Source organism: Meriones unguiculatus, chromosome 5 (assembly GCF_030254825.1).
Source record: "Meriones unguiculatus strain TT.TT164.6M chromosome 5, Bangor_MerUng_6.1, whole genome shotgun sequence".
NCBI lineage: Eukaryota > Metazoa > Chordata > Mammalia > Rodentia > Muridae > Meriones > Meriones unguiculatus.
Genome location: NC_083353.1, coordinates 117,371,888 through 117,391,721, shown reverse-complemented (window position 1 = coordinate 117,391,721; position 19,834 = coordinate 117,371,888). Strand labels below are relative to the sequence as shown.

At 47.4% G+C, this 19,834-nt stretch overlaps 1 protein-coding gene across 1 annotated transcript; it reads left to right on the top strand.

Moving 5' to 3' along the window:
- Positions 1-5,213: 5,213 nt before the first annotated feature.
- Itfg2 (integrin alpha FG-GAP repeat containing 2) lies at positions 5,214-19,663 on the top strand. Its single transcript, XM_021660741.2, has 12 exons — positions 5,214-5,425; positions 11,966-12,061; positions 13,337-13,378; positions 13,520-13,688; positions 14,473-14,612; positions 15,043-15,191; positions 15,584-15,681; positions 15,770-15,823; positions 15,966-16,057; positions 17,036-17,153; positions 18,228-18,401; positions 18,477-19,663. The coding sequence occupies exons 1-12, from the start codon at positions 5,330-5,332 to the stop codon at positions 18,578-18,580; spliced, it is 1,332 nt and encodes a 443-aa protein (XP_021516416.1). The 5' UTR covers positions 5,214-5,329; the 3' UTR covers positions 18,581-19,663.
- The last annotated feature ends 171 nt before the right edge of the window (positions 19,664-19,834 follow it).

The window sequence follows — 19,834 nt, the reverse complement described above, 5'->3', positions numbered from 1 at the left end:
GGGTGTCAGGCAACCCTTTATGTTGAGCTCTGGGCTAGGGTATGGTGGGAAGATGTGGGCAGGGCCACAGTGCAGAGGGCCACACTCCAGTCCAGCCTTAAGTGTGACATATGATCAGATTCAATGACAAGCCAGGAAAGGGTCACTTCACACACCCCATGTGCTCCAGTGCAGACAGCAGCTCCCAGCTGAGCCGCACCTCACCATGGGTCCCCACTGTGCTCTGCAGCAGCCCAGCAGTGGAGGGCTGGGGTGGTTCTCCCCCAAACAGAAAGAGGTAAATCTAAACATCTAGTTCTGAAACTGGGTTCATGCTGTTTCTGTTCTGGCAAATATCTTAGGTGTTTCTGTGGTGGTGTTTTTGTTTTTTAGTTTGAGAGCCTTACCTACATGTCTGTCTAAATACAGTGTGCATTCCTGATGCCTGTGGAGGCTAGAACAGGGCATCCAGCCCCCTGGGACTGGAGTTAGAATTTTGAATCACAGGTTAGGTGCTAGGAATCAAACCTGGGTCCTTCGCAAAAGTGGCAAGTGCTCTTAACCACTTGAGCCATCCCTATAACACCAGTCCTTGGCTTCTTAAGGTATAAAGACTACAGTGTTGACTTTGAGATCAGTTAGCACTTACATGAATTGAGATACTGGTGAAGAACTGGTCGCACCCACCTTCTCTGTCTTAGGAGCACACTGTGCCTCCTTCATGCCTCTTTCCTGACTTAAGTTTTGGCCTTTACAAGAAGCCAAGTGGTCCGTGGCAACCATGGTCAGACCTCACACTGCCGATACTGGCCTTTCCTAAACAAGTGAGGCAGTACCAGCTATAGCTCCTGACACTGTAGGAAATGAGTTTCTATAGAAAAGGTCTCAGTTCTCCAGCATGGCTAGCACTGTATCTGCTAGTTCCCCTATTAGGTGTAAGTCCAGGCTTAGGAGTTTTAAGTCTGGTTCCTTTAGAATTAGCTTCTAATTTTGACTCTTGCCTTAGCTCTCAACGACAATACCAAGCCCACTAAATTGCTAAGCACTTACCAGTGTAAGCCTTGGCCTGTACCAAGGACTCCATGTGATATAGTCTTGATCAACCATCCTGAGAAAGGCATGGCCCATTTTACAGATGTGGAAACTCCACCAAAGCTTGGGAAACAGCTTAGTCACTAGACTGTTTACTGTGCATATGAGGTCCTAGGTCCAGATCCCCAAAACCCATGTCAAAAGCTGGGTGCTGGGCCTGAAGAAACAGCATGGTAGGAGTACTTTCTCTTGCAGAGGCCCTACAATTGGTTCCCAGCCTCCCTACGGGCAGCTACATAACTAGTCCCAAGGGGATCCAGTACCCTCTTGTGCTTTCCATAGGCACTGCATACGGTGCACATCAGAATCCGGCATTCACATACAAGTGTTTTTTATATTTGAAGATTTGTTTTAATGCCAGGCATGGTGGCACACCTGTAATCCAACACTGAGAAGGCAAAGGCAAGGGGAATTCCTGAGTTCAAGACCAGCCTGGTCTATATAGTGATTCCAGGACTACATAAATAGTGTTTTAAAAACAGTGTATGTGTATGAATTACTTGTGTGTGTCTCTGTGTGTTCAGTACCCATGGACAGCAGAAGAGGGTGTTAAATCCCCTGGAATTACAGTTAAAGGTAATTGTGAGCCACCATTGTGGGTGCTAAACCCAGGTCCTTTCCAAGAGCAGCAAGGGCTCCCAACCTCCAACTCCAGGGGATCCAAAGACATCTGGCTTCCACTGCCCCCTGTATACACTCACAGACATTACATATAAATTAAAGGAAGCATGAAGCACTGGGTTGGATCCCTAGCACCACAAGAACCTTGCATGATGGTGCACATTTGTAATTCCAACACTTGGAGGTACAGGCAGAGGAGAGGGATCAGGACTTAAAGGTTACCTTCAGCTACATAAGTTCAATGACAGCTTAAGCTGTATGAAACCCTGTTTCATAAAAAAATGTTTGCAAAATGCCTACTTGAAGTTCTCTGAACTAACCCAAACTACCGTGAAGTCATGTGATTTCAGGGCGAGTCTTGAGCCTCTCCATCTACAATTGCATGGATAAAGCACCCTAAAATCCTTTTCATCTCTGAATGTTCCTTAGGATTTAAGAACTTAAATTTAACTGCTTTTATAGAGCACTAGAGATGGAAAAGTCATGGTTGATTTTAACATACAAAACTGTCTATTTGAAGATGCTTTAGAAAAGTGACTATGTCTTTATGGCAACAAATAATCCTGCCACATACTGAGCTCCGCTGGGTCACTCATGTCTCCTAGACACTTACTTGCACCTTGCTCACCTATACTTAGCATTTATGCAGGGAATGTGCTCAGAACGTCCAGCAGCAGAGGACATTCTGCACTGTTAGTGTAGGTTCTAGAGATAGGCTCAGTGGAGTTGTGCTCTCCAGCCTATGAAATGTTTCTACTCCTACAATACCTCTCCACCTTCCCCTACATCACTATTCCTCTCTGAGCTGCTCTTATAAGACACTGTCTCCCCACTTGCACTTCAGACATTTTGTCCACTGAGAGTCCCTGTACAGGATCCCACAAAGCTTTCCAGGCCTGATGCCACATACCCTGTCCACTTGAGTGCCGCTGTGACATCGCTGCAGGTGAGTTGTGTGTCCCTTTTCAGCTGAAGAAAAAAGGTATAGAACAATACCAAACTATTGTTAATATATATTCTTACAAGGAAATCATTGCTGGAAAAGGGAATCCAGCTGTGTAGCCATGCAGGGGCCAGCCTTGTTTTACTACCTTGAACAGTACGCTACTCAAAGGATGCAAGGTTGGGAAAGACAGTAGGTTTACAAAGATTTGGGTCAGGGATGGCTCAGTGGGTAAATGCTTGCACGAGCATGAGGACCTGTGTTCAGGTCCCTGGCACCCATGTAAAAGCTTGACATAAAAATGCACCTGTAGCCCTGGGGCTAGAGGGCAGCACAGTTCACTGGCCAGCCAGACTAGCTGAAATGGTCAGCTCCAGATTCAGTGCAAAACCATGTCTCAAGATGGAGAAGCAATTGGCATTCACATATGCCCACCTAGTCAAGCACACCCACCACACAGATGTACAGACAACACACACACTGTTTAGTTTTATATTCTATTTGTTGGGGACTTTTATTTTTTTTTTTTTTTACCTTTACTTGGCTTATTTGATTGATAAAAGTCAAACGATATGGTGTCCAAGTTGTGACTGAAATGACAGGATCTTCTTGATAAACAACAAAACCATACAGTGCCATTGAGAAATCCCAGAACAAGAACCCCAAGTGATGAAGAAGATAAAATTAAGGAGGAAGAGGCAGGAGGTCTTTGTGAGCTCAAAACTAGCCTGGTCTACCCAGAGAAACCCTGTCTCAAAAAAATATGTGGGGTTCTGGGTCAGAATATGATTCAAAGAACTGGGTCCCTCCAGGGCAGATAGTAAGAAGTGGGTTTCTCTGCTCAGTCCTAAGAATGTATAAAAATGTTTATCTTACAATTTTATTCAGAAAGCTAAGAAGGGAAAACAGTTACCTAAAACAAAACAAATTACTTCCTACATCGAGGCACAAGCACTTGAAGGTTGATTTTTGTTTTCTCCTGAAACAGTAATAGGAAGTTGAGGAGTTGAACAAGGGTAAACGGCAGGTAGCGATGGGTCTGCAGTCCCCAGCATTGGTCCACACTGCCTCCTGTTTGCTTCGCATTTTTCCTTCCTGCTTTCACTGTCAGAGTCACCAAGACCAAATCTATCGTTTCCCTTCTCCCGGGTAGAAAGGTCTCTCCCTCAGTCGCCTCCCATTACCTTCAACATAGAATATCCGTAATCTCCTAAATAGTTCCTGTGACTGCTGAGAAAGTATAGATCAGCCTGAGCGTGCACATTGAAAAAGGAGAGACAGAGAGTGCCCTCGTGATTTCAGGGCAGCCTCAGATTGCATGTAATTGAGAATAATCCTGAACTGATAACCCTGCCTCTGCCTCCCCAATGCCAGGATTACAGTATGAATGTCTCACCCTGCTTCTGTATTGGGAAGGATAGAACTCAGGACTTCCACATGCCAAGTGAGCACTCTACCAGCTGACTTACATCCTCAACCCTCCGGACTAAATTTTCTTTTTGGAGACGGGCTCTCATGTACCCAAAGCTGACATAGAAATACATAGCCAGGGCTGATGTTGAACTTTTGATCCTCCTGCCTGCACGCACCCCTGTGTGCTGGAATTACAGGCAAGCACTACCACATCTAGCTTAAAACTCCTGTTACATTGACGAAACGCTTCAAAATAAAGGCAGCACCTGATTCCACAGGGAACGTATCCAAAAAACAGCCAGGCATGAGAGCAATGGTCCCGCCTAAACCAAAGTAAGGCCGCTTGAAACAGGTGGCTTTGTGCTGGGGATGGGCCTACGTCATTCCACAGCTCCAGAATCCCAGCGGCCTTCACTTTCCGTAGGAACTGCAACCGTGACAAAAGAGCGCTAACATGTTTGGATCAAGAGTCTCACGGCTACCACTTTTTGCTAAGATACTCAGTCTTGCTGAATGCATTTTCCTCATCTGAAGGAACAGTAATTAAAGCGTACACAGTTGTGTTGGTTTTATTAAATATATGTAAGGTATGCTTTGCAGTAGGTGTTTTTCAAGCTGCTGCCCAAGTACACAGCATAAAAATTCTTTTTCATTATAATCCAGGATATGTATGTACCTATAAATAACTGAAACAAAGCTTTCACAAAAATACTATTTACTACTTAGGTCCTTTTGTGCTTTCATATTTTAAAAAATGTTGTACTGTCTGTTTTGCTGCTTCTAGTGGGTGCCGGGGAAGCACCAAGAGGGTGTCTGGTGTCGGGTCCCCCGGAACTGGAATTACAACTGAAATTACAGATATGGGTGTGAGCAAATGGGACTCGATCTTGGATCTCGTGCAAGAAGAGCCAGCGCTCTGAGCTATTTTTCTAGTCTCAAGTTGTTTGTTTTAACGTGGGTTGCAATCCACTACACTGTGTTGACAACTCCTATTAGGTAGTCTCGTAGAAGAACTGTTGGAAAGCATCAAGTTGCTAATTATGACGGCTATTGATAGGGAATGCTTTGAATCCCCTCCGAAGAGGGACTAAATACCAGGGGTCAGGTCGGCCCCTGGCACGGAAGGACGGCCTCCTCTAAGGTTAAAGGAGAAAGCCGGAACTGGAGGCTCAGGAGGTGACGTAGACTTCCGGTCCGGTGGGCTCGCTCACGCGCGAGACCGTTGCGAAGGCGAGGTTTCGTTTGGTGCGGTTCTCCGGCACCTCAGCCCTCCAGAGTGCCATGAGGTCGGTTAGCTACGTGCAGCGCGTGGCGCTGGACTTCAGCGGGAGTCTCTTTCCGCACGCCATCTGCCTCGGAGATGTCGATAACGACGCGGTGAGTGCATGCGCACTGCGAACTACCGCACTCGGGCGGGGCGAGAGGTGGGAAGGGGTGTGTGGTGCGCGTGCGCACTAGGGTCAACATGGCGTGCGGAGGAGAAAAACCTTGATTGGCAGCTTAAGTCCCTCAACACACTGCGGCTGGAGCCTCTGGAGAAGCAGTGTTTATTTTAGTTTTAAATTCTGTGTGTAGAGGGTTTTTGCCTGCATGTATGTCAGTGTACCATATGCGCGCAGTGCCCTCGGAGGCCAAAAGAGGACTATCGATCGGATCCTCCAGAAGTTGAGTTGCTGACACTTGTGAGCTGCCACGTGGGTGCTGGGAATTGAACGCTATTACTCCGAAAGAGGAGCTAGTGTCTCAACCGCTCAGCCATCTCTCCAGCCATATTTTACGTTTATTATTTATTGTTACTAGGGTAGTTGGTTCTCTTGCTCAGTTCAGTGACTTGTCACAGTAGGAGCCTGTAAATGTGGTCCGGTGTCCTGCGTTATTTCTTCCTCTAGTTGGCAATACTCTTTGAAGCATCTTTACTATTCAAAGCCTCACATTTTTTTTACCCTGCAGATTGCATTTAATAGCACTGCTCCGCCTATAGCTTTGCGTTTCCCGCCCCCCACGCTACCTCGCTTACCCACACGCTTAGCTGTTACTTCCCTTGGCTCCTTGGCGCGGTGTCTGGTGACTTGGTAGTGCTAACCCTTCCTTCAATTTTCAACAACGGCAGTGTCCACCTTCTTTTTTCTTTCCTAGGCAGTCATTCCTTTTCTGCATTTATTATTTAAAAACAGATTAAGCGGGTGAACCGAAGCCAGCACACAGTTAAGGCCCTGGAACTGTTAGTGCTGTCACTCTTAGCAGCCCTCCCAACCTAACCAGACCCAACATAGGAAATGTTTAAAGAGGAAGAAAAGAAATCTGTAGTGAATATGTTCAGATTTCATTTCTTGACACTATTACCTAACAATACAGTATAGCAACTACAGCCCTGCATAACCTACGAAGGGGAGACTTTAGAGGAATGCATTGTTGGGTTACTTTGTTGTCCTAACTTTGTGTGTGCTTACACAAACCTGAGTGTGTTTATCCTGAAGCTCAGCACTGACCACAGTATATGCAACATGGTCTATATTCATATAGCCCTGGAGATGATGTAGAGTGTATGGTAGCAGCCTGGGGATGTAGCTACCAAACACATGCCTGACCACAAACAAAGCCCTAGCTTGAATTCTCAGTATCACAAAAATAAATAAAATAAATAGAATTAAGCCGGGCATGATGGCACATGCCTTTAGTCCCAGCATTTGGGATGCAAAGGCAGGCAGATCTCTAACTTTCCAGGCCAGTCTGGTCGACAGAGCAAGTTCCAGGACAGCCAGGACTACACAGAGAAACCCTGTCTTGAAAAATCAAAAAGAAAAAAAGAAAGAAAGAAATTAAAAGTGCACAGGAGATTATGTGCAAATACTACTGTATGTTATCAGCGCCTTACATATATAGAGGTTCATCTGTAATTTATTTTTCTTGCCTAAGCTGTGAACTCCAGTATTATAAACTACACAAGGATAGGATTTGTGTGTGTGTGTGTGAGAGAGAGAACCTGAAACTGAAGTTACAGATGGTTGTGAGCTGCCATGCGCTTGCTGGGAACCAAACCTGGGTCCTCTGCAAGAGTGGCAGGTGCCCTGAACAACTTAGCCCCCCCAAATCACTTCATCCCCCATACCCAATAATTTTAAAATTACACTTACTTAATTTGCATGTGTGAGTGACAGGGCGAGCACACACACATGCCACTGTGCAGGTATAGAGGCCAAAGGGCAACTTGCAGGGGTTGGTTCTCTCATCCGCCATGTGGATTCTGTCCAGGGATTAAACTCAGGTTTTTAATTTAAGTTATTAAAGGCAAGTGTGGAAAACAAAATATTGTATTATGGAGGAGCAATCCCAATTGCTATTTAAAAGAAAAAGCAAGTGTGATTATTTCAAAGCTACCTGAAGAGCTTTGTGTGTTGTTAGGGGGACAGTGGAAGAAGTTGAGAAAAACAGTTTTTTTTTCATAGTAAAAAAAAAAAAAATTTTTATTTCTATATTCCAAGGGTGGTCCCTCCCTCCTCTCTTCTCAGTTTCTTCCTTCTCCTTCCCCTTTTTCCTTTCCCCTTCTGCCCAGAAAAGGGGAGCCCCCCTCCCATTGTGAAAAACGTAACAAGTGATCAGCTGTAGCACATGCTCAGTGACTGTAGAGAAGCAACATTATAGACTGAGAGTGTAGCCCTGTGGGAGCCACATGCTTAGATGTGAGGCCTTGCATTTCTTCCCACCACAGTTCTAACAGAGAGGGGCTTCCAGGGGACTGTTGCTAAGCATGTAGGTGAACATCTGTAATCTCAACTGTGCAGGAGGCAGAGGCAGGAGTGTCATTGCAAATTCAGCCTGATCTACCTAGCAAATCCCAGGCCAGGACTACAGAGTGAAACACTGTCTCAAAACTACCAAGAAAACATGCTTAGTAGTCCTCAAACAATTGCAGCTTTGGGAGTGGGGACAAAGACTGATTTCAGCCTGATAAACCCTTAGCCTAAAGGTCTTTAAAGCTGATTTACTTCCTGCTGAGGCAGAAGGAGAAGCCAGGAATAAAACTTACTTTTGGACCACCCACAGCCTTCGGGAGGCTGAAGCAGATCAGGGAAAGATTACACCTTTTCCTCTTTAGCACTCCTGAACACAGTGGACCTTTCCTCCGGGGTTCTTGAAGGTCGTTGTGTGACCTGGTGTGGCCAGAGCCAAGCTATCAGCAGCAGATCTGAGGAGAAGCACTGAAGTGCTAGAAAGCAGACAAATGCCCTGGACATGTCCTCTCCCACACGCTACAACTGCCTCGCTGAGTCACATCTGCTTGCTCAGTTACTTCCCATGCTGGTTTAGGATTCTTTTCCTGTGTCTGTGGCTCTGCAAAACTGAGAAGTCCCTTTCAACAAGAAAGCTTCCCGGAAACTGGAGGGCTGGCTGAGCATTTTCTTTCCTTTCTTATTTTTCTTTCTTTGATAAAATCTCCCAATGTACCTACCCCAGACGACCTGGAATTTGCAGTCCTCCCACCAACCCTCAACCTCTGGGTGCTGGGATTACAGGCCTGCACACCATTGTAGGCTCCTTTTAGCATTTTACGCATGAAACATGTAAGCAGGAACTCCTACTACCAAACCTAGTGAGTTTGGTCTCTAGGACTAACGTGGTGGAAGAAGAGAGCTGATTTCAAGTTGTCCTGTACACACACACCTAATGGCACATACGTGTGTGTGTGTGTGTGTGTGTGTGTGTGTGTGTGTGTAAAATAAGTGGATAAATATCTGTAATTTTAAAAATATTTGTCTTGGGGGCTGGAGAGATGGCTCAGTGGTTAAGAGCGCTGTCTACTCTTCTGAAGGACCCAGGTTTAATTCCCAGCACCCACATGGCAGCTCACAACTGTCTTCATTTCCAAGGGATCTGGCACCTTTACAATGATGCACATAAAACAAATAAATCACTTATTTGTTTTGGGGGCTGTAGTAATGGCTCAGTGGTTAACAGGCACTGGCTGCTTTCCCAGAGGCCCCAGGTTCAATTCTCAGCACCCACAAGGCAACTCACACCTAGCTGTAATGCCTGTTCCAGGGGATCTGACCCCCTCACACATGCAGGCAAAACACCAATGTACATAAAATAAAAATAATTAATTAATTAAAAAATATTTGTTTTGGAAGCACAAGGACAACTTTATTAGAACTTAAATAAAATTAAAAAAAAAAAAAACTTCATGTCAGGCAAGCTGTCAAACCTCAGCAGCTATCTGAGGTGGAGAATGGAAGAGAGAAGGAAAAGGCCATTTTTATCATGAAAATGGCATTTTTTTATCATGTCATTTTTTTTTTCCAGAACAGGGTCAGACACGTGACCCACAAGCAACTCTGTGGTAGGGAGGGAAGCCTTAGAGAAAAAGTAAGAAATCCTGAAATGCCTTCTAAAAGCCCAAAATGTTGAGGAAAGCATGCTTAGAGAAGACAGAAAAGGAAGGAGAAGTTGCCCTTTTCTGAATAATTCAGAAAGCAAGCATATTTACAACCCCGCATGGATATGGCACACACATTTCTGCCTTCAGATTTTAAAGAAAAGTGTGATCAAGTTTGGAGAAATGGTTTGGTGGTTAAGGGTACTTAGCAAGGGTACTTAGCTGCTCTTCCAGCACCCAGGGCCTCCCAACTGTCTCTAACTCCAGTCCCAGGGGCTCTGATACCCTCTTCTGACCTCTGAGGACACCAGGCATGCACATACATGTGGGTAAAACAGCCATGTCCATACATAAGTATTTTGGCGTAGTCCATGTCTTCAATCCCAGCACTCCGAAAGCAGAGGCAGTCGACTCTGAGTTCCCAAAAAAGCCAGGGACACACAGAGAAACCCTGTCTCAAAACACCAGAGGGGAGAGGGGAATGGGGAACATGGGATCAGAAAAAAACAGTTAAAATTCAGGAGTTGTACTCTGAACCTTTACACATTGTGGCCTCCGTCCATGGTGTGTACAAAGGTCCACTTAGGTGGTTGTAACTGAGACCTCAGCTGTGTGTGGAGAGAAGGGGCTGAACTAAGCGTGCTCTGTGCTTCTGTGCCCTGATATTGCCTTGTTTGTTTGTTTTTTTATAATCTAATAGTCTTTCACAAAACTCCCATTAAACCTCTATTAAAAAAATAAATCTTGGGCTGGAGAAATGGCTCAGAGGTTAAGAGCACTGGCTGCTCTTCCAGCAACCACATGGTGGCTCATAACCCTCTATAGTGGGATCTCATGCCCTTTGCTGGCATGCAGGCAGAACACTGTACATGTAATAAAATTTTAAATAAATAAAAAAAAATCTTTAAAGGTCACATCGATGTGTCAATCCCAATTTCTCTCGAATTTCTTCTGTTTTGGGGTAGGGAGCGCAAATAGCTGGGCCTAACAGGTCCACGTCACCGTATCAGACTCCTTACCGTTGTTGATCTCTTAAGTGTCTAATTTTAATTTCCTCTCTTTGGGGATATTGTCTTCTTTCCAAGAGAAGAGCAGGAGACTGGAAACACGGTTTGGGGCCACCTGGTTATCATGAGAGCTCCCCGAGGGGAGCTGCCTGGACTAGCAGTGTTGGGGGAGAGGTTCCATGAAGGGACCCTCCCTCCCCCAGAGCCAGGAGGCTGACACCAACCACACCTTCAGGCCCTGTCCCTCAGGTAGAGCCATTCCTTTGTGTTCGCATACACGTGAGAAGAGATGGGACCCTGGAAACTGGCTTTCAGTTTTTCACCTTTGACAAAATATGACACTCTTCAGAAGTCCACTATTTGGACTATCTTCAAAACATATCCCATTTGTAATGGGCAAGTGAGAATAGCCAAGGCCAGGCATTTGGGCAGAGAGCTGTGCAGAGAGTTAACTTACCTAAATTTTGTGCAACACACACACATTTATACACAAACACACCCACTCACACACCCATGCACGCACATACATTCTGGGAAACTATGGCTGTGTTGGTTCCCTTTGCTTTACCTGTGCCAGTAAGTACTCTGCTACTGAGCCACGCCCACCCCACAGGCAACCAGTCTAGAAAGATCCCCACTCCCCCCACCCTCACCCCACCTCCACCCCCACTCCCACCCCCACTCCCCCGGGACATGGTCTTGCTTTGTAAGCCAGGCTGGTCTCAAACTTGCTATTCTCTGGTGTTCATCTCCCTAGTGCTAGGATCACAGGCCATACATACCCTCTCAAAGCCTTGATTTAAAGGTAGTATTCCAGGCTGGCTTAAATTTGCTAGGTAACTTGAGAATGACCTCTAACTTGCCTTCACCTCTGCTGCTGATATGACTGGTATGTGCCACTTTGCCTGATTTTTCCTTGTTTCTGTTTTTAATGATTTGTTTTTATTTTATGTACTTTGATGTTCTGCCTGCTTGTATGTATATATGAGGGTATCAGATCCCCTGGAACTGGAGTTATAAATCATTGTGAGCTGCCTTATGGTGCCTTATGGATGCTGGGAATTGAACCCAGGTCCTTTGGAAGAGCAGCCAGTGCTGTTAACCACTGAGCCAACTCTCCAGCCTTCTTGTTGTTTTTTGTTGTTGGGAGGTTTTGGTGTTTTTGTTTTTTTGATTTTTGAGATACTAGGTGGCTCTGACTGTCCTGAAACAGTCTGTAGACCAGATTGGCCTTGAACTCACAGTGATCCTCCTGCCTCTGGCTCTGGAGTGCAGGGATTAAAGGGTACACCACAGAACCCAGCAACCCCATCCAGCTCATGTGGGGCTGGAGAGAGAGCCCAGGGCCTCATGCATGTTTGGCAAAAGCACATTATCAACTGAGCTACACATGCAGCCCATCAAAGGCTTTTTTTAGTGAAGTTACTCAGATAGAAATTTAAATGTTACGTTTTTTCCAGAGAAGAGCTGAGCCGAGAAGGGGTTACCGGGGTTCGATAGGACCCCTTTCTGGCATTGCCCTCTCTTCATTTGCAGTTAAATGAACTGGTAGTGGGAGACACCAGCGGAAAACTGTCTGTGTATAAGAATGACGACAGCCGGCCGTGGCTTACGTGTGCCTGCCAGGGAATGGTCAGTATTCAACCTCTGCAGGTCTTGGGGAGGGATAGGATGCCTTTGTGTTGGGCTGCCAAGAAGGAGTCCCACAGTGAATTCTCTGGCAACTCAGCCAATCAGTGCTTCAGAGTTTGTTTCACTCACAGAGGGTAACCCCAGGAACTGCTCTCATCCGTTCCACAAGACAGTTATCTTAGTTTGCTTTCTGTTACTGTGGTAAAGGCCATGACCAAAAAAAACTCAGGGAGACAGGGGATTCTTTCAGCTCATAGTTTATAGTCTACTGTGAAGTCTGAAGTCAGGGCAGGGTCTCAAGGCAGGAATCTGGAAGCCCGAACTCAAGCAGAGAACATCTGCTTGCTGGCCTGCTTTCTTACACAACCCAGAATCACCCACCCAGGGCTGTGCCCTCCCCCATCATTCGTTAATCAAGAAATTGCCTACAGGCAATCTGTTGGAGGCATGTTCTCAGTTGAGGTTTCTTCCCATATAGCTCTAGCTGGTGTCAGTCTGACAAGGGGGGAAAAAAGGCAACCATATTGTCCTGATGCTGGGGGGAGCTTGCCACTTTATCGAGGCTGCCTAAGATTGTCTGATAGTACGCAGTGAAGTAGTCGTGCATTGGCTAGCAGTGAGTGCATGTTCTGAGAAATGCGTTGTTAGTGTCTTTCACTATGAAGTGACCACAGTATTTGTATAAACCAAGACAGCTGCTGCGTTACGCTAGCCTTATAAGGCAAGGTTTTGCCTTGTACCTCAGGCTGACTTCAGACTCTCCGTCCTCCTGCCTCAGTGTCTTACCTGACACCAGCTATGTGATAGGCTCTTACAGGCTGACAATAATGTATGTGATCTGCTGTTGACTAAAATGTCCTCATACAGTACACAACTGTGTAATTTAAAATGGGAATAACTAGAATAATCTAGAAACGTGGCAATCAGGCTCTCTTCCTGTTTGGTGGGGTTTTTTGTGGGCGAGGAGGGCTTATAAGCCAGGGTCTTGCTATGTAACCCTGGCTGGCCTGGAATTCACAGCAGTTCTCCTGCCTCAGCCTAGATGGGTTTTGTTTTTGTTTTTGTTTTGTTTTTATTTTGCATAAGTCTGAGTTTTTACCTCTTTGGGTTTTTATCTTGTTATATGGATAAACCAAACTATATAACTCAATGTGTCTGTTAATAAAGACTATTCATGTAGATCATGTGACATAAGCTTTCATGAATGCTTTGGATGTTTAGGGAGGAACAGTCTCTTCCGGTGCCTCCATCAGGCTCTCCCTTTCTCTCTTGCAGTTGACTTGTGTTGGGGTCGGAGATGTATGTAATAAAGGGAAGGTAAGGACTCAGGGCATCTCGGGCTAGGGTAGAGCTCCAAGGCCTTGCCTCCACTGTGACTCCCAGGGAAGGTCAGCCCTGGCCCTTGAAATCCAATCAGCCTTTCTCCCGGGCATCTCTCCTGTACTCTGTCTCTCCCAGAACCTGGTGGTGGCAGTCAGCGCAGAGGGCTGGCTGCACTTATTTGACCTGACATCCACCAAGGCTCTGGATGCTTCTGGGCACCATGAGACACTTGGAGAGGAGCAGCGACCTGTCTTCAAGCAGCACATCCCGGCCAACACGAAGGTCATGCTGATCAGCGACATTGGTGGGCAGGAGCAGCCAAGGGACTGGGCTGGGGTGGGGGTAGGGTTGTGTCTGTCTTGTACATTTGTTGTGTTTAGTTTTTCTCTTTTTATTTTGTTTTACTTTACTTTCACTTGTATATTTGATGCATAGTTACTGAGCTAGGAAATATTCTAGGCTCTAGAATTACAAAAATGAATTAAACGAGCAAAAAAGCACACCATCTTAGATCTTACTTGGAAGAGACAGAACATACTTTATAAGAAAAGTAAGTAACGAGACTGGGAATTTGGTTCAGGAATAGAACACTTATCCAGCAAGTATCAGGTCTGAGTTCAATCCCAGCACTGCCAAAAATCAGTGCTGTATTAGAAGGTAGTAAATCACAGGGCTGAAGGTATCCAGGTAGAGACAGCAATTCTAAAGGTTTATTTGTAGTTAATTATGTGTAGGTGTGTGTGTGTGTGTGCGTGTCAAGTATGTACACATGGGTGAAGGTCAGAAGCGATTGGTCAGAAGCCATCTAGGTAGGAAGTGTGTGGGCTGAGTCAAGATGCTATGCCCTGGACACAGGAAGCAGAAAGTGGAGGTACTGGGTCCTGCATAGCATTTGAATGAGAAACTGCATGAGCACGGGGCCAGGCAGGGGTGGGCAGCAACCACAGGGTGTGGTAAATGGCTCAGGAGCCTGGACATGAAGCTGCACTCAACCGAAAGTTCCAGGACGGTCAGTTCTGGAAGGGTAGCCACAGGCCCGAGCTGACCAGTTCAGGTTTGGCTCCAAGTCCATGTTTCTGTGCCTGCAGATGGAGATGGCTGCTGCGAGCTGGTGGTGGGGTACACAGACCGTGTGGTGCGGGCCTTCCGCTGGGAAGAGCTGGCCGAGGGGCCTGAGTACCTGGCAGGGCACCTGGTGTCCCTCAAGAAGTGGATGCTGGAGGGTCAGGTGAGAAGCAGTTCGGGGATCTAAGAGCCCAGTGAGCAGAAAAGGCCTCCCCAGAGGAGGCTGATGGAAAACGGGGCCCATCTGGGAAGAAAAGAGGGTGTCGTTGCTGAGAGAGATCCAGGTCATTTTTAGACAAGCTCCCTGTGGCTTCTAGTATCAGGTACAGAGTGCAAGGAATGGTGGACTAAGAATTTGGTGTGCAAAGGTGTGTGGTGTGAACCAGGCCTAGAGCCAGTGAGCACACAGCAGAAAGCAGAGTGTCTGTGAGGGGATGTTGCCAGAAAAGCATTCATGAACCTTGGAAATCCTCCTGTCCCCATCAAAGCCCGAGGGAAACTCTCAGACACCCTGCCTGTATCTCCCCAGTTCCTGGTGGCAGAGTCTCCCTTTTCTTTGTGTTCCGTCCCCCACTGACTGTTCCCTTGTGCAGGTAGACAGTCTCTCTGTGACCCCAGGACCTCTGGGTGTGCCTGAGCTGGTTGTGTCGCAGCCGGGGTGTGCTTATGCAGTTCTACTCTGCACCTGGAACAAGGATACTGGCTCCCCTCCTGCCTCTGAGGAGGCCACAGGAGACAGTAGGTAAGGGCATCAGTGGTGGGTGCACCAGAGTAAGCACAGGAGGACATGATGGTGCGACAGGTCTGCCAGGGCTCTGTCATCCAAGAGATTCATTTCACTTTACCCTTGGAGAAGACTGGCTAGGGACCCAGGAGTCCTGGGCTTTTAACCTTAGAGCCTCCGAGCACCTTGAACCAGTCTTTCCAGACAGTCCACCATTCAGATTCAGGCCTCAGAGCCTCTGCCTGGCAGCCCCATCACTCCCCTTCCATTTGCTACATAGGTCAGAAACGGTCAGGGTGAGTTTCCGCTTGCTCCACTTCAGAAGCCCCCGCAGGGATGTGGGTCTGAAGGGCCTACAGAGCTCGGCTCCGCTGGCCTCGTGCCCACTGGCCCGGTCTCCTTAACCACAGGGAAACGCCGGCTGCCCGGGATGTGGTGCTGCACCAGACGTCTGGCCGGATCCACAACAAGAATGTGTCCACTCACCTAATTGGCAGCATCAAGCAAGGTGAGGGAAGGAAGGAGCCAGAGGAACCAAGCAGCTCTGGGAGAGCAGAGAGCCAGGGCTCTCATTCCTGCCTCCACTCCCCTCACAGGTCATACCCCTGAAACTGGTAACTCGGGCCTCTTTGCCCTGTGCACCCTAGATGGTGAGTAGTCCTGGGTGACGTGGGTATCTGCCTGTGGGGTCTGCTCAAAGGCTCAGCACACACTCACTCACACTCATGCTCGCCCACACACACACTCTCACATAACCGCACAACAACCCCACGACCACCTCTGTCCCTGCAGGGACGCTGAAGCTGATGCAGGAAGCAGATAAGCTGCTCTGGTCTGTGCAGGTGGATCACCAGCTTTTTGCCCTGGAGAAGCTGGATGTCACGGTGAGTGGACTTTTTCCTCATCTGAGACTCATTTACTTACGTTCAAGTGTATGGATGTTTTGCCCGCATGTATGTCTGTGCCCCACGTGTGCCTGGTACCCATGGAGGCCAGGAGAGCATCAGACTCCCTAGAACTGAGCGGTCGTTGCCACTCAGTTGGGAATCAAACCCAGGTGCTCTGCAAGAAAAGCCAGCGTTCTTAATGGCTGAGCCACCACTCCAGCCCCGTGAGTAGACATTTCAATGCAGCTGTTCTCACATCCCAGTCAGCACTGAGCCTCTCTCCTAGACCTGACGTGATTGTGTCCCTCTATCACACCCAAGTGTGCCCTTCCAGCACAGAATTTAATACTTCTCCATGAGATTGCTAGAAAATCATTTCCATGCCTTTCAGCCAAAATAATGGCCCCAAAGAAAGCCGGCGAGAGGTCTAGAAGTGGGTTATTAGTCATAAACATAGCTGTGTGTCTTGTGGGATTTTTTTTTTTTTCTCACCCATGAGTCTGTTGATATTACTGCAAACCCTCAGTTGAAGATGGGCCTACATTGGTTACACCACCATGGTGCAAGCTGGATGGCTTTGATCAGTAGAAAAGACCTGTGCTTGCATTTTACCTCTGTTCCCTTTCCTGTAACCTTGGGCAAGTGACTTTATCCCCCTTAGAAACTTCCCAGTGTAAGCCTGAGAACAGCGTCTACACCATAGCGTTGCTTGGAACATCAGGTGAAGCAGATCACTGACTGCCCTGTTGGAAACAATAGTCCAGGTGATGGTTTGCCCCCAGAGTCAAGCTCTCGGTCCTTTGTGTCTCGCTGCCCCTACCCTGTCATCAGATCTTCTCTTCTGACACGGGAGCTTGCTATGTGCTGTGTCGCCAGAGCTGGCATCTGCCTCTGCAGCACTGAGATTTCAGGTGTATGCCACCACGCCTGACTAGGTCTCTTTCTCAAGTGCATCCTGCCTTTGACCTTTCTCAGGGCGACGGGCTTGAGGAGGTAGTAGCCTGTGCCTGGGATGGACAGACATACATCATCGATCACAACCGCACTGTTGTTCGCTTCCAAGTGGATGAAAATATCCGTGCCTTCTGTGCAGGTGGGACAGTGGCCTCTAAGCTCAGCTGCTCAAGATGAGTAAATGTGCTGGAGAGATTGACTCGCTCCCATTCAGGGTAGCCCCTGGGAGACATCTTAATACGCACATGGGTTCCTTAGCTTTCATTAGTGGGTGATGGATGGGTACTACCCTGCCATTGCCATCCTGACAGTTTACTTTCTAATTTGAGAGCAAAGTTTTATTTATTTTTATGTCTGTTGGCCTGAAGTGTCTCTGCACCATATCTGTGCAGTGCCCACAGAGGACAGAAGAGGGCATCATATCCCCAGGACTGGAGTTACAGGCACTTGTTAGTTACCATGTGGGTGTTAGGAATTGAACCCCTACCTCCTGAAAGAGGAGCCAGTGCCCTGAGCCATCTCTCCAGCCGCATTGTGGCAGTTTGAGCTCAGAAGTACAGCACAGCGAGGGCTCCATCAATAGATATGTAAAGAATGGGGTGACCGGGAAGACAGATGGTTCCATCCGAGCATGCCAGGCTGAAGGAATTGCTTCCAGAGTATTCTCTACAGTCCTGCACTGGGGACTTTGGGAAGCAGCAGTAGCTATTTGGGTGACGGAAGTATCTGGCTCCTAAAACAACAATGGGCTGAGGGTATAGCTTAGTGATAGAGGCTTGGCTGGCATGTACAAAGCTGTGGGCTCAGTCTCCAGGACCCCAAAATAAATGGAAGGAACCACAGTTACCTGAAAGCTTGGTGTGTGCCTTGGGAGGGACAGGCCAAGGAAAACTGTTCTTTCTGATTATTTTGCTAACCTGCCCCTTGCATCCACAGAGCTCGTGTTCTCTTTACTCCAGAACATCACTAAGATGAAAAGACCTAGAAATCCATGTTTTGGGGTGCTGACTGTCTTCCCCACCTCTAGAATGGGCCATGTATTTTACCATCTTACATATTTCACTGAATTCTGAACAGAAAACATAAGAAAAGGGCCTTTGTTGATGGATCGCTGTGGGAGGGCCAGTACTGCTGACTCTGATGTCTTGTTCTTGCCCTCCTCCGGCCACCAGGACTAAGCCTTCACCTTTGTCTTCTTGCCCCCACCTCCCAGGCCAGTACGCCTGCAAAGAGGGCCGCAACAGCCCCTGCTTGGTGTATGTCACTTTCAATCAGAAGATCTACGTGTACTGGGAGGTGCAGCTGGAGCGTATGGAGTCCACTAACCTTCTGAAGCTGCTGGAGGCTGAGCCGGAGTACCACAGCCTACTGCATGAGCTGGGTGTGGGTGAGTGTCCACAAAGCCGGTGGGCCTGCACCCAGAGGCCCCATAGCCTCTTACCAGTCTCTCCTTGGCCTTCAGATCCTGACGATCTCCCTGCAGTCCGTACCCTGCTTCACCAGACTCTCTACCACCCGGACCAGCCTCTACAGTGTACTCCCTCAAGCTTCCAGGACCCCACCTAAGCTGGGCTTGGCCACTTAGCTGGTGAAGGATCCTTCTGAGCCCCCACAGTGATCCGTGAGCTTAGCAGGATGGGTGTATATATATATCATGGAGGAGCAGGACTTAAGTCTTGGCCATCAAAGGATGGTGGCACCCCTGAGAGACTTGATGAATGAAAAGATTGGATTCCCCTCTGCTCATTGCCCTGTGGTCCCCTCCTTGTGCTACCTACTCTCATTGTAGAAAACAGAATTGTGAGAAAAGGCAGCAAACCTTTGCCATGGTGTCAACACCTGGAAAAAAAAAAAAAACAGGCTTCAGGCCTGAGGGTCTAAGGGGACAGTGGAGATGGCCCCACTGCTCCCACTGAGTGCCAATGACTTTCACAGCATAGCTCCAGGCAGCAGCTGACATCAGTAATTATTTCAGGAATGGCTGAGTGTTTGTTTAAGGGCATCTTTCAGGACAGTTTCCTTCTCATCTTCCTGTGTTCTTCCATTTACTGAAGCAACTAGGTCACGGCTTTCTTTTTTTTTTTTTTTTTTTTTTTAGTTTTTTAGTTTTTTGAGACAGGGTTTCTCTGTGTAGTGTTGGCTGTCCTGGACTCACTTTGTTAGAGGCTGGCCTCTAACTCAGAGAGATCTGGCTGCCTTCACCTCCCTGAGTGCTGGGATGATAAGCGTGCGTCACCATGCCCAGCTGGTCAGGGCTTTCCTATTTTGCTATGATCTTTTCTCTCCCTCTTCTCTTTTCCCCTCTACCCCACTTCTGGTTTTGCTTTGGGATGTTTTTTGTCTGTTTGGTTTTGGGTTTTGGTTTTTGTTGGGTTTTGTGTGTGTATGTGTGTGCAAGTATATGTGTTTTACCCACATTTATGACCGTGTGAGGGCGTCTGAAGCCCCAGAACTGGAGTTACAGACAGGTGTGAGCTGCCATGTGGGTGCTGGGAATTGAACCCTTTTGTACTAGTGCTCAGACACAGGTTTTCAGGCTTGCATGGAAATGCTCCTCCCAACCAAGCCAGCTCCCCAGCCCTCAGGTCCTTTGAACTAAATCAAATGGAGTAAAATAAAGCGGAGAATGTCAGAGTCCCTTGCTCACAATGGAGGTAAATACTGATTTGTTAACTACTGCCTGTGCATTTGTGCAGCACACACAATATCAAATGTGCTTCATGGGCCTGTGTTCCAGCTTGGGAGAGGGACCCCATCCACACTTTCCCTATGGACCTGAGGACAGAGGTACTGTGAGCTCCTGGAGTAAGGAGGAAGAGA

Bases quoted from the DNA above. Each gene is read 5' to 3' on its own strand.
- Itfg2 (XM_021660741.2), top strand. From the start codon at position 5,330: ATGAGGTCGGTTAGCTACGTGCAGCGCGTGGCGCTGGACTTCAGCGGG. The intron at 14,613-15,042 runs GTGAGAAGCAGT...TCCCTTGTGCAG, and splicing joins AGTGGATGCTGGAGGGTCAG to GTAGACAGTCTCTCTGTGAC. The intron at 17,154-18,227 runs GTGGGACAGTGG...CCCACCTCCCAG, and splicing joins TATCCGTGCCTTCTGTGCAG to GCCAGTACGCCTGCAAAGAG.